At 41.2% G+C, this 14,848-nt stretch overlaps 1 protein-coding gene across 4 annotated transcripts in view; it reads left to right on the top strand.

Annotated features, from left to right (window-relative positions):
- The window catches only part of lrsam1 (leucine rich repeat and sterile alpha motif containing 1), a 40,995-nt gene extending 27,220 nt beyond the window's left edge, over positions 1-13,775 (top strand). For 3 of the 4 annotated variants that reach the window (XM_039780633.1, XM_039780635.1, XM_039780634.1), the window contains 9 exons: positions 281-368; positions 1,590-1,664; positions 4,198-4,278; positions 4,681-4,776; positions 4,968-5,066; positions 5,503-5,634; positions 8,999-9,065; positions 11,185-11,390; positions 13,224-13,346. In XM_039780633.1, the coding sequence (XP_039636567.1) occupies positions 281-368; positions 1,590-1,664; positions 4,198-4,278; positions 4,681-4,776; positions 4,968-5,066; positions 5,503-5,634; positions 8,999-9,065; positions 11,185-11,390; positions 13,224-13,346 (967 nt within the window). Of the gene's footprint in view, positions 1-280; positions 369-1,589; positions 1,665-4,197; positions 4,279-4,680; positions 4,777-4,967; positions 5,067-5,502; positions 5,635-8,998; positions 9,066-11,184; positions 11,391-13,223 lie in introns of all 4 variants that reach the window. The other variant, XM_039780632.1, reaches the window with a different exon arrangement.
- The last annotated feature ends 1,073 nt before the right edge of the window (positions 13,776-14,848 follow it).

Genomic DNA, 14,848 nt, shown 5'->3' with positions numbered 1-14,848 from the left:
CCAGATCTGACCATAGGTTGTAACATTGTAAAATTTTTGTAGACATTTCAGCTACATTGCACTGCATGTACTGTGCACTACCCCCATTCATTTTGAATGGGGGTAGTGCATTTAGGCTGCGGCAGTGGGGGCCGCAGGGGGGAGCTGGAAAAACCGCAGCAAAACAAATGCCATTATTGGAGAAACGCAACCCGACGCCAAGCTGTGCTGGCCAATCACATAACTGGCGATCAGAGCTGGCAACTCAGTGTGTGGTTTCTCTCTCCTTGTTTTATAACAGTATGGAGAATTTGGACAGGAAGTTTGATAAGATGCTGTCCCTCCAAGTTTTGGACAAATCTAAGGCCATCGCCCAAATCTTACAGGAGGTATGTGTTGCCTAGGTACAGTATGTCTTCTGTAGTTGTCACCTACGGTGGCCGACAGGGGGCAAACGCCCTGCATCTTAAGAATAGACAAGAATAGACACAAGCAAATTAAGAAATCATCTTCATTCATTTGACAACACATGCGCAGCATTTAGGAAACACGCTGCAAATACACACAACACAACCAAACAACACAACACAACCAAACACAAACGCGCTGCAAATACAGAAACGATGCAAGATGAAAAGCACACAAACCCCGAAAACAACCGGGAAACGCTGCATCCAGTTTACAACGGAAGGCAAGGTTATGTCAGAGAGAGAGTGGATCATTTGTTTTCCTAATTTTTTAGGTGTTCTACTTTTCAGTAACTTACAGTATATGTACTAATTAGTGTTAGCTAGCAAGCTCTTGTAGAAGTCAGTCTCTAACACGGTAGCTACGTAAACCTGTTGCTCTTTTACAATACTGTAAAAGACTACGGCCAAATGTAAAAATAAATATTAGCGTTTTTATGTCGCCTCTTTACTACACTTTTCTTCCCTCTCATCTGCTCTCTCTCTCACGCGTTATTATGGATCCCACGTACCTTCTAGGCAAGTCCCGCCCTAAGAAGCAGCCCGATTGGTTGGGATCAGGCATTGGATAAGGTTAGGATAGCCGATTGGTCAGGGGATAGGACCTGAACAAATCGGGTTACGTTACCTTGCGTAAGCATGGACGCCTGGCCAATAGTAGTGTGTGAATGCTATTGAAGGGCGGGCCTTGCCTAGAAGTTGTGTGGGTTCCATAATGATGTCTCTCTCCTCTCTCTCTCTCTCTCTCTCTCTCTCTCTCTCTCTCTCTCTCTCTCCCCGTTGTGTAAACTGGATGTAAACTGGATCCATCGTTTTTCTGTTGCATTTGTTTTCGGGGTTTGTGTGCTTTTCATTTAGCATCGTTTCTATATTTGCAGTGTATTTGGTTGTGTTGTGTGTATTTGCAGCGCGTCTGCTAAATGCTGTGCATGTGTTGTCAAATGAATGAAGATGTTTTCCTAATTAGCTTGTGTTTTGTCTATTTGCATGTTTTTTTCTTCTTTTTTTGTTGCAGTGTGTTTTTGCTCATGTCGGCCACCGTAGTCACCAGTGTCATGAGAGCCTGGTGGAGACGTCTAACTCTAATTCACCTTTTTTAAGCGACCAAGTGACCTTTTAATGCCCTCTGGTGTATCTCTGCAGGAGGAGATGCAGAAAGCAGCGTTCCAGGCCCTGCAGCTGCAGAAAGATGCTGTACACGGCTACATCCGCAACCAGGTCTGTGGGGACAGGTGGAGATAAGAGGGCTTCCATTCAAACCTGTCATGATGACACTGCAGGCCTGGTTCTAGACTGCTTTAAATGGGGGGGGGGGGAGCTGTAAGAGATGTTGGTTGGGCTCCAACGAGTATTGTTAATATGAGTGTTCTTTAGGACTGTAAGCTATAATGTGCATTGTTTTATGTTTCTAAAGCTGTAAACCATAGCAATTATACATAACTTTAATACATAAGCCTGTAGTTACTTTCATTTTAAACCCACCTCAGCAGTGCGGGCATTACACTCACATTTGCGACTAAAAATAGATGTGTGCGAACTGTACACTTTATTTAAGAGGATGTGCTAATTATCCTAGCCTGGTCCTACCAGACTCTGGTCCATTTCATTTGTCCAGAGAGTCTGGCCTCTCTCTATTGACAAGTGTTAACTTCCTTGAAGGCGGGTACTCTGTTGAAGTTTAAACTATTGGATCTGCCCAGAGCCACTCTGGATCTGCCAGAACCAATCGCTAACGTTTGGTCGTGACGCCGGCTTAGCATCGCTAGCGTTAGCCTTAGCCAACTCCTTCACCACTAACGGAGCGAGCTGGAAAATCTAACTGTTCCCGAACCCCGTGGGGAGGAGGGCCACAACATCATGGCCCCCAACACAACTCAGCAGAGATTGTTCTTGCTCGGGCTTTAACTTCTGGATATTCGGCAGCGTTGCCACAACGGAACGAATGGCTTCGCCATTACGGAACTACAACTCAAACTAGCGCACAACCTCAACGTCATCGTTATCAGCCACTCCCTCTGTTCGCTGATTGGACCGGTAAAGATTGGCCAGAGAAAACCCAAAAATATACCTCAAATCGAGACAGAGTACTGAAGGAAAATGAAAATTGGTCGGTAAATAAGTAGCAGGGCAGAGCCAATGTTAGGGTAATTTCACCCTTGCCTTTTTTTGCAGGTTATGTCCATAGCCCGTTCAGACCAAAGATTCGCGACGAGACAAGTGTAAACTTGCGACCACTTGCAACGCACCGGTCTGCAACATTCTAAAAGGCGATTGTGACTAGACAAGGCGGTGTATCATCTCCATAGCAACAACTCTCTGTACTTCTGTTCTAACTTCCGACTTTCAGTTTTTTTTTGTAGTTGGATATATAATTTGTAGCGTCTTCGAGTACGAACAAGGATAGTGAGATGCTTGCTACAGCTGCATTTCTTGTAGAGATTTCACTGCTTTGTTCGAACAGCGCTCCCTCTCTTCAGTCGCTCTCTAGCTCGCTCGACCACATGACCGTGCTCTCGGCCGCTCGTTGAGCCTCCGTCTAAAAACCATTTAGACCGGCTGACAGTTCGTAACGATAAAATGGATTGTGGATCAGTTGATTTCTGTAGTTTGTAACTGACTCGCCCAGCTGACTTCCCTAATGGCTGTGCTGGACAATGACAATAAATGAACCGTAAACCATACACTGTTTGAAGCAGTTTAAAGTATAAATAATTACATAATTATTAAATAAAGTAGTTTAGAAGAAATTATAAAAAAAAACTAGTATTCTTTTTGTAGTCAAATAAATAAATCACCCTGCTTATAAACGTCTCCCTTTTAAAGGTGCAGTAGGTAAGCCTTAAAAAACTAACTTTCTGTCATATTTGCTTAAACTGACCCTATGTTCCTGTAGAACTACATGAAGCAGGTCATTTAAAAAAAAAAAAAAAATCCAGCACCTACAGCCTGTAGTGCAATTTGCAAAAATCCAGCGCTCCCTGTTCAGATGCACCAATCAGGGCCAGAGGGGGTGTCTAACTACGTGTCAATCACTGCTCATGCACACACATTCATTCTCCCTTGTGGGTGGAGGGGCTTAGGAGACTATTTTTGGCTTTAGCGGAAAGGGGGAGGGACTGAGAAGTTGTCGATGTTCAAATTCTTTGGCTAAGTCCTGGATCTTCACCATCCTACCTACAGCACCTTTAACAAAGAAAAAAACATTATTTGATACTCTTTCATTACACCCCTAAAATTCTTCATGCATTCATACATTTTTTAATTTAGGAGAAAAAATTTTGGGAAAATATTTTCCTGTCGAGCCCTGCCCCTCTGTTATAGGAAGATTATTTTATTTATGCCCGATTATATCTAATTAATACCTATTCTTACAGTACATGGAAACTAGTATATTAGATTAGCCACCTGCTTCACACAAGGGGAAATGTTGCAAACGCGACCCAATTCAAGCCCGGGGGATTTTGAGAAATTACAGCGCACGAGGCTTTTCATTTCAAGATGGACGCTGGGCATTATTGTCATTTTTTTTCCCCGTTTTGTTCTTTTTCCATTTCTCTTATGTCACCCGCAGCCGGCCCATAGCTAACTCACTTTCACTCATACTCATTGAGCAATTTTTGGTGGTTACCAGTCAGGTAACCCAGGAAACCCTGTTAAATCATTTTCATGGAGGTTTTCATCCGGACTTTGCTTTCAGCAGCACTTCCCTTGCTCCCTGTTTGCTTTATGTTTGCCTCTCCACTGTCCCCAGATCAATCTCATAGAGGGGGAGTTAATGCAGCTGACAAGACTGGAGATTAAAAGACGCAGTCTGGATGCTGAGAACCTGCAGGTGGGTGTCACTGCCTCCTTTCATTGCCTTCCCAATTTTTATTTTTTATTTTTTCTTCCTTATTTCTGTTGATTACTATATCATTTCTTTAGGCTATTTTCATGTCATTGCTCCATGGCAACAAGTTATCACTGTACACACTGAGGTTCAAGAAAATGAAGGATATTAAATACAATACAATTAATTCGGTCGAGTGATAATAATTAATATATTAGTCGTATCAGAGCCAGGCTAGAGTTTTATAATCAGTCTCTAACAGTATTTACTGATGAGTGTGTATTGTCACTCTAGCTCACGTCATTGTGTGTGTGTGTGTATGTGTGTGTGTCTGTCTGTCTGTCTGTGTGTGCACCTGTGCTTGTGTGCCTGTGTGCGTGCGTGTGTGTGTGCGTTTGTGTGCAGGAGGTTCTGGTGGAGCAGCGCACAGCTCTCAGTGATTTGTTGCAGCAGCTGCTGAAGCAGAGAGACCAGCGAGAGCAGGAGCTGCGGCAGGTTCTGGTGAGGAAACATCTGCTTTGGCATTTCTTTAAACCAATCACAATCGACACTAAGTGCAACCCTTTTGAACCATGCGTCTGGCGCACGGACTCTTTTTTCCACCGTCAAACTAGCAAAAGTGGATTTGTACACGCCAGGCGCTTCACGCCGTGCGCTTACATTGTTAAAATAGGGCCCTTTGTGTTTTCCAGGTGGAGATGGAGCTGAAGTCTGAGTCCAATCAGCAGAACTACTGGATGATCCAGTACCAGAGGCTGTTGGATGCCAAGCCGCTGTCGCTGCGCATGCAGGTACAGCACAGAGCCGGGAGCACACACAGAAACATCTGAAAACTAGACATGTTACCATGACATTTTTTCCTTCCCTATAGCGATTCCGATACCTGAGCTTGCGCATGGGCCGATAACGAGTACCGATCCGACACCAGTGTGTTAAAAAATACATACATTCTGTTATGTTTTAACAGCTGTATACAACTGTATGGATGTGATATGACTGCTAGCATTGTTGTTTGGCCTGGCTCGGGTTAAACTCTTTGCAAAACCACTTTAAAGTAGATTTTCTAAATTTCGTGGTATCAGATCGGTGCATAAACTTGTGTACTTTACAATACTGATACCAGCATTTTCGGCCTTATCGGAAGCTTTTCCGATACTGGTATCGGTATGGGAACATCTCTACTTAAAACCCCAACTGTGCTGCTGTTAAAATGTAATCTTATTGCAGGAAACGGGCGTGGAGAAGGAGTTGGTCAACCTGTTATGCAAACTGTCCGCTCAGCACTACCTGCCCATCCTGGCTCATCATCGAGTGACAACGAAGGCCCTTCGCCACATGAACTCATCTGACCTCAAGAAGGTCCGTGTGCGTCATCAGTACCAACACACAACCACCAGTTGCCACTTTGATATTTATTAGATTTATCTTGAGCAATCCACTTATCTTCAAAAAAAGAAAAACAACAACAATATAAAACACAAAGATAACTGAAGCTGCAAGCAGTTGTGAACTGAAGCAAAGAATGAACTGTACTTACCAGATGGCTTATAAGGATTGACAGCCAAGGGAAAAGTAAAAGATATAAAAAAAATAACTTCACAATCACTTACCGGTTCTGAGCGGTACTCAGCGGTCAAGGAACCGTATGGCTACAAACCAAAGGAACGTAAACTGGGATGTAATTTGAAGGTGCAAAAAATAATTGTAGGATATTTCATGATTTTGAAATGTCATGAAGCGTCATCTAGTGCAAATAGTCTTGGGATATTTTTCATGATATTGCAACAAAAGCGCCACTTAGCGCTTCCTAAAGATGTAAAGAAATGTAGTGGCGTGGCCGGTTAGCTCAGTTGGTAGAGCGGGCGCACATTTGCAGAGGTTTATTCCTCGACAGAAGGTCCAGGGTTCGAGTCCGACCTGTGACGGTTTTCCGGCATGTCTCTCTCTCCTCCCCATCCACCCCCACCCTTTCACACAGCCTCATTGGACCATGGAGAAGCGCCACCTAGAGGCAGTAAAAAGATTTAAAAAAAGACAAACCTAGACAATCAATCTGATTTTACCAAAGAACAAATAAAAGGATACGTTTGAGAAGGAGCAGGCAGAAGCCTACTGCTTATATGGTCCTGCCCCTACTAAAACTAAAAAAAAACCAAATAGGTATACTTTTCCATCATTAAATAATTTATTCGTGTACCATTCTTTAGCCACAGTCCATCCAGTATATTGATCAAGCATAACTAAACTCTCAATGGAACAAACCTGAAACACATCAATACAAAATTATACATAGATCTTTTGCAATATACTGTAAGGCTGCGTTCACATAGACTGCCACCGGATAGACTGGAGAAACTGGAGAAACTGGCCGATCATCTAACCGCTGATCAGACTTGGCAGTCCGTTTTGAGGCGGTGTGTGAGACGAAGTTTAAAAAAACAACAACAATGAGAGTAAAAAATGAAACGCAAGCACTCAACTTCCCAGGAGTTATTGTAACAGCTGACTGTTTCCTGCAATATGCTCCAGCACAAAGCACAGTTGCTCATCTTTTCTTTCTCTCATTCTCGAGATCTATGGACGATTTGAAAGGAAACAATAATTGTGAATTGTAAAGTATACTTGTGCTACATTAGAGCTCTCAGTCTTCCTCTATAATACCATTCAAATTGCATTTATTTTTTTTAAATGCTCAAATGCAGCCTGTTAAATAATATGTACTACTCTACTCAGGCTTATGCATTGTCAGTGCCACTATAAGCATGTGGTTGTTGTTACACGTTCTGTCCACTAGAGGGACTTCTAACATTAGCCTGGCCTTGAAGGGGACCTACGTCATGGTGCATTGCTTTTCTGGCACTCCGCTCTCTGTTTACATTATATTCCACCACGAGCACACAGCGACAACACAAATCAACAGAGAACTCTGTAAAGAAACATTATCTTACAAGTGTATTGAAGCGACTCTGTTGTAAAGGCTAATGGTGCTCGGTTAGCACGATGACATCATGTTACAAAGCACAGCCGAAACGATGTGTCATAAGTAACCATAGTGTTAGCCACGATGCTAACGGTATTGATAACTAAGCCAAACAGTGCTGTCACTACTATTTTAGTGATTTATAAGCAACCTGTTTCTTCCAGATTGTCAAGTTACTGAGAATCCAGCTGTTAGAAGGTAATATATGAAGTCTAAGCTAACGCTGACAGCTGTAGGGCAGCTAACATTAACTTTAGCTGTCTCCATGAAGCTCCCAGCTAAGCTCCTATAACTCGTGACGCAGTTAGGAAACCAGAACGAGCTAACTAATGATAACATAAGCATTTTTAACAGGCCAGCTGAAGACATGAAAGGGGGCAGAGAGGGGGGGGGGAATGACATGCAGCAAAGGGCCGCAGGACGGAGTCAAACCCGGGCCCACTGCGTTGAGGAGTAAACCTCTATAAATCAGCGCCCGCTCTACCCACTGAGCTATCTGGGTGCCCAAATTGCCATTTTTAATTTCACTTTATTATTCAATTTGACATTGTGTTCATGTTGGCCGTTCTCTGTTTGGAAGGATGGAGGTTACTTTGCCATTATTAGTCGGTAGAGAGTGACATTTTAGTCCCGTCAACATAAGATTCAGTCAACACAGAAGCTGGAGTAGCGGTTTCCTAAGTGAAGTTAACTTAAAGGCCTACTGACATCAAAATTAGCCCCTATTTGCAGTCAGAAATATTTTTTAAAGCATCCATATTCAATATTTTATCATAGCAATGGATCAAATGACTATTTAGTGTTTTATATAAAAGAGGTTGCTTGTAGTGACACACTGAAAGAGAATAATCACCTGACTAAGCATGTCATTGTTTTGGTTTCCTGTGTGTAACTTTTCTGTTTTGGTTTGGTCTTACCGCTTTCAGCGTTGTTGAAGCAGCGCAGCTTTTTCCAGATAAAAAGCTCTCAAAAGCCACTGTACACTACCTACCAAACCGGAAACAAACACAGTTAGAGACTAGCTGGTGAATAAAGTGGAGCATTTAGCAGCTAAAGACACCTATGAGGACAATGAGGATTAAAAAAACATGATGGACTCTTCTGAAGAGGTAATTATCTTCACTCGAGTTTCTGTGCGCAAAAGTCGCCGGAGTTACTAATTACTTTACAAATTAAGATTTTTGCACACAAAACACATAGTTCATGAAATGCAACGTTTAACTATAAATTCAACAACCCAACAAAATCCATGCCTAAAGTCCAGCTGGAATGATTAGACCATTAAACACAGAACTGTTTGGATCATTTTCGGTTTCTTAAATGCGAGTGCGTTGAGTACTTTTACTTTTAATACTAAGTACATTCTCCTGATGATACTTACATACTTTTACTTAAGTAATATTTTGAATGCATGACTTTTACTTGTAACAGAGGTTGTTTTTTTTTTTACAGTGTGGTATTAGTACTTTTACTCAAGTAAAGGATCTAAATACTTCTTTCACTACTGGTCAGGTGTTGGTGGAGACCAAACACAGAGCTAAAATAGAGGGAATATAGGATTTATAATAATCAAGTGAACTCCAAATGAATGAAAATGTTGCTCAGTCACTTCTGGATATGTAAATAGTTGGGCCATATCCATCTAAAGGCTAAATGTCAGTGTTGTATTTGCAGCTTATTGTGTTGGTTTAACTATTAATGAATGTGCAGAGTAATCAGCATTATTAATTTTTCTGTTTTCAGCTTGGCATTAATGAAATAGGAATCCAGAAAGCTCTTCTGGACTGGGCTCAGGAACACTACCCTGAAGGTACATTACACACATCCTACATTTCTATCTAATACAATTATACTGCACATAGTCTGATTCAACCTTTCCAGGATCATTGCCTGACATCCGGCGCGTGTGTTGTGCCCTACTCAAACTCTGTTCACTTCAGGAAACCACAACAAACTTTGAGCTAACTAACCACACGATGAAAATGGCAAGTTTTAAAGAAAATTTGGATCACGCAACAAGGCAGGCCTGCTTGGTTCTTTCGGGGAATGATTTACATTTACATGGAAAATGTTTACGGCAACGGAGGGTGTGGTGATTAATGAATGTACCCTCAGCCAATCACATCACTGGTCTTACTGAACTAATCATAGTGATGCATGACAGGAAGGATAATTTTATCAGCGATATAATGATTTCCTTTTCTTTATTTTCAACATTGGTACGTTAGCATGTAGCTACTGTAGTTAGCATTGGCACTAATAGAATATAGCAGCACTTTCTACAGAAAAAAATGGCAGATGAAGGCTTTTAAACCAAATACTACATAACCGGACATGTTTCAGGAGTAATCTGACCCGGAATTGGACAGAATTTAACAACATTGGCAGCCAAGATGACATACTTTACTGCCGTTAGCATGTAGCAACATGCAACAATGTTAACACCGCAGTAGCTTAATAAAAAATAAAATAAATAAAAAAACCACTCCTGCCTACCTGGAGCAGATGACCAATCCTAGAAGGCCGGAGAAGACTGTCTTAGAGTTGCTTAACACTTAGCCGAGAGTAGAAAAAACTGTTGAAACCGGAGTGTTCAGAACAGTTGGAAATCTAACCCTAACTGCCTAATCAACTTCAAGGCACCTAACCCTAACCTTAACCCTAACCATAACCATTGCCTAATCCTAGTGCCTAGTGTAGACGTTGGGGGCTTAAAACACAGATAAACAATTAAAGCAGTGTGTAATGTGGTTTGGGCCTCGGGCCGCTCCTTGTGGATGGCTAGCAGAAACAAAAGCTCCTTGAGCAGAAATGGATAAAGAAAAGGGTCTTTTGAATGGAAAGTTGAGTTTCAAAGCCCTTCTAGATGGTTCTCCCAACAAGACTAAAGGTATTTGCATGTACTGTTGATGTGAATTGAGTTACCACTGGAGTACGCCGCTGTTCAAATACCAGAATGTGAGATTAATCGCAAGTTAACTATGGGCAATCATGTGATTAATCGTGATTAAATATTTTAATCATTTAACAGCCCTAACATAATATAATAAATGTAGTATATATTGGTAAACTTAAATTAATTCATCTTGTGTTGTCTTCCATTTGACCATGCACTTTTCTGACGTTTTTTGTTCCTTTTTTCGACACTTATGGTGCTTTTTTAAATGTTTAACACTTTTCACTACCATGTATAAACACCACTAACACCAACTTATTACCACTAGTTTTACACTTATTTTTGAAATTCATGGTCAATTCAATTCAATTCAATTTCAATTCAATTCAATTTTATTATATATTAATCATTAACATAACTAATATAATAAATGTAGTATATATTGGTAAACTTAAATTAATTCATCTTGTGTTGTCTTCCATTTGACCATGCATTTGTCGTAAAATGAACACTTTTCTGACGTTTTTTGTTCCTTTTTTCGACACTTATGGCGCTTTTTTAAATGTTTAACACTTTTCACTACCATGTATAAACACCACTAACACCAACTTATTACCACTAGTTTTACACTTATTTTTGAAATTCATGGTCAATTAAACTCATTTATAGGAAATTGTACCTAATTCTTGAGCCAAAATTATGAATAATGAATAATTTAGACTAATATTAGCAGTAGGATAGTCACAGAAGGGTATATGTCAACGTTCAGACGGGATACTGTTTTTAATGCTAAAAAATTTAATAAATCACCCAAAATTCAATGAAAGTAGAGAGCCGATCTTTTCTTGTACTTGCGAAGCGCGTTGTATGGAATCATCCATGTTATATTTGGGTAATTAAAATGAGGTAGTTATAAAAGAAACCCATATTTCAACACAAGGGTAAACTAGCCTAACTTATTTTTCAGCCTGTTTAAAGTATGATGTGTAGGACTGTATAACTCAACCTGTTCACTTACCCTCTCCTCCACCAGGAGCTTGTAAGGCTGTCCAGCAGGACGAGGGGGCAGAGATTGCCCCCACAGCTCCACCCCTTTCCTCCCCTCTGTCGTTTCCCAGCACCTCCACCATCCAGATGCCCAGCCCCCCCCTCACCCCAGGGACCCCCGTCACCCCCTCCGCCCCCAGCCCTGTGGACGGACCGGGGGGCTCAGAGTGTGTGGTCTGCATGGAGACCGGGGTAAGAAAAATCCTCAGCAAAACCAGAAAGTAACACCTTCAGTCTCAGTAATAATCAATGCTACGCTTGCTATTGTCGTTTTATATGCCTTTATTACTCCAAATGTCTTTATTTCACATACAAAATAGGACTGGATCGCTCAACTCACATAGATACTTAGAAAGCTTTGAAGGCTGGGTGCTGGATCCTAAAAGTGAATAATCATAAATAAAGCTACTAGGACAGCACTCCAGTTTGATAGAATTTATTGCCAGACAAGAGACGTGCGTTGCCTGAAACGTCTGTTGTGTGGCAATAAAATTCTATCAAATTGGAGCACTGTCCTAGTAGTTTTATTTATTTTACATACTCATATTTAGATGTAGGGGTCAGTCATTTTAGTAATGCCTGCTTATCAACACGGTCAGCAATTGGAGCAGTAGCAGTGGCTATGACACAACGATCATGGACTCTTACGCTGGTGATCCATTTGTCCGTGCGACGCTTCTGTCGCGCCACGCTCCACTCTATTCCTATGGGTGACGTCAAGCGACTTCAATGCGCCTGCAAAGCATTCCGGGAAGGCAGCACTGCATTTGAAAAAATGCTGGGCGTCAAAAAGCTGGCCGATGCCCATCTTTATGCAAATGAATCTGTTGAACACCACGTGACTATCCAGTAGAAGTAGACAAAAATATTTGTCGATCCGAAATGAAGATGTTTCGGTGAACTATTTTCGTTAAATATGAGATTGTGTTCTGTCCGAGCCGCCATGACAGTCAGTTGAAATTCTCGAGCAGCCAGACGTGACGTGACGCGTTCATCCAACATGGATGTATTACGTCGCGACACCATGCTTCAGTCGTGTCGCAAACATGGATCAGTACTGTTACACCGAGAGTGATCTGCCATGCAATGTCTACGGAAAGCAGCGGTGGCGGCTGCTCCGAGTGGCAACCGTTGGATTCTGCAACGAAAATGTAACTTTTGGCAAGGAAGTGCAGCCAAAGAATACCCTCGGCCAATCCATGGGTACACTGCAGACTGGAACTGCTAAAATCTAATTTGGGGAAACTTTCAATGGTGCCAATCTGCCAAAATGTAAACGAAGCACATTTGTCTCAATTTAGTCAGAGGGGAGCCCACAGTGTAAGACTTTGAAAACTCTTACACAACTCCTACACCCCTCTTGCGGGGAATTGTTGGGTCCTTGTAAATTATAGAGTGTGGTCTAGACCTACTCTATCTGTAAAGTGTCCTGAGATAATTATGATTTGACACTATAAATAAAATTGAATTGGTTTTGGAAGGCTAAAGGCTGATGATTGCTCTTCAGTCACAGCGCAGTCTGCATGGAGTGCTGCTCAGGGTGTGTAGAAAGTGTGTGCTCTTCAGCTTGGGATCCAAGTGTACAAGGGTTAAAGGACACTAGGGCACTCAGGAGGGTACATTTTAAAACCGCTTTATTATATTTCTTGGCTAAATAATTAAAACAAGGCAACGCGTTTCGGCTGTTGCCTTGGTCAAGTATAAAATGTTTCCATTTGAATAGTATCTTATAGCCTATTGGCCAGTAGTCACATGGTCCGTAGGTAAAGAGTCACATGATTGTTGTGAACAGGTAGTCACATGACGGACCATATTCAGCAGTAAATCAATCAGTAATGATCAAACACAATATAAAGACAAAAATAGCGAACAAGAAAAGAAAAAAAAGAGCAAAAAAAAATACATACCAAACAATTGCTCTTCAGTGACTCTACTATGTAGTAAGGTAGTGCAAATATCAAACTTAGTAGACGTGTCCACACTCTTCCAGGCGACTGACTGTGTCTTGTGTTTCCCTCTCTCCAGTCTCAGGTCATCTTCCTGCCCTGTGGCCATGCGTGCTGTTGTCAGGTCTGCAGCGGCGCTCTACAGAACTGCCCTCTGTGTCGGGGCAACATATCCCAGCGTATTCGCCTCTACCACAGCTAGGACCAACTGCACTGTGCTACTCCTTCACTCTCTTTGTTCATGCATGGTCATATAGCTGCTGTGAGCTGACCTCATGTATAAAAAAAGCTTTGAGCAGGTTTTTAAAGAGCTGAGCCACTTTAATTTTATCAACCAAAAGTCTAAATAGATTTATTTTAATTGTCTTGTGTTTTTGGTTGTGTGAGCCTATTTCATTTTGTTCTTTTTAAATTCCATTATTTTTTTTAAATTATACTGTATATTTAGAGCCAAGGGGACATACCGCTCACTGGTTGAAGACCGACTGTACTTTCTTATTATAGTTTCTCACTTGATGTGTGCCTTCTTCTGAAAAAGTCTTTTTTAAAACTATTTGTCTGTGTTGTCAACCAAAGTAACACCTATCCAACATTTATATAAGTTAACTAAAACATAATCTATTGATTGTTATTGCTTTTGCCATCATTGCTGGTTGTCGTTGCGTCACTAATGCAACCTCATCTTGTTGCTCTTCAATCCATTAGACAACTTGTCTTACCCTCAATGCCGGAGGCTTTTTTTCCCCTTCTCACCCAGGATCCTCTGTGCCTGCTGGAATGATGTATCTAGTGTTAATATGGGTGGATTATATATCAGTGCATATCAAGACAATTTGAGGGGAACTCATTTCTGCCCAGATAAAAAACGATAGCTGTTCAACCCCCCTAGTCCCCTCCCCCCACTCTCTATATTATATTAGAATAGAATATAATAGACTCTTTATTGTCATTGTTTTCAGCAATGAAACACAGTTTAGCATCAATTTGACAGTTAAAGGGAAACTACCATTGTTTCCAGCTGGACCCCATTTCGCTATGTTTTTGTGTCTAAGTGACTGATGGGAACAACAATCTTTGACGTTGGTCCAGTATTAAGCGAGATCGCTGCAGTCGGCAGCGACCAAACAAGCTGCAATGTAAGTTAATAGGGTAATTGTCCAGCTTGTATTTACCTTCACTAAAGTGCTCGTTTTGCCACTGACAGGCTCAGATTAATATTCTAAGTGACAACATTATGGAAAGGAATTCTAAAGAGTAAGATCCTTTTTTTAAACATAAAAACATCTGCGAAATTGCGTTCGCTAAACCCACCAGACTCCATGTAAATAAACAGTAATTTTAGCAACGTGAAATAGACTTTGTTCATAGTCGACAGAAACAAAATAAAACAGTGAAAAGCCGGTTTGGTTCATCTTTCCACTTTTCCAACCATCACAACTCTAGTTTTGGTTGAAATAAACACATAGTTTACCGATTTACATGTGAAAATATCTTGGCTCTATACACGCTAAAAGTATTGCTTTTTTAAATGGAGTCTGGTGGGTTTAGCACTAGCGACTTCAGAGCTGTTTCTGATTTAAACAGAAAGGTCTTAAAGAGGTTTTAAATGTCTATCTTTGTAGGGATCCTTTCCATAATGTTGTCAGACACTTAGAATATTAATCTGAGCCAAAATAAGCACTTTTGTGAAGGTAAATACAAGCT

This window comes from Perca fluviatilis, chromosome 17 (genome assembly GCF_010015445.1).
Source record: "Perca fluviatilis chromosome 17, GENO_Pfluv_1.0, whole genome shotgun sequence".
In the NCBI taxonomy this organism is placed as follows: domain Eukaryota; kingdom Metazoa; phylum Chordata; class Actinopteri; order Perciformes; family Percidae; genus Perca; species Perca fluviatilis.
This window is presented reverse-complemented; position numbering and strand designations above follow the sequence as displayed.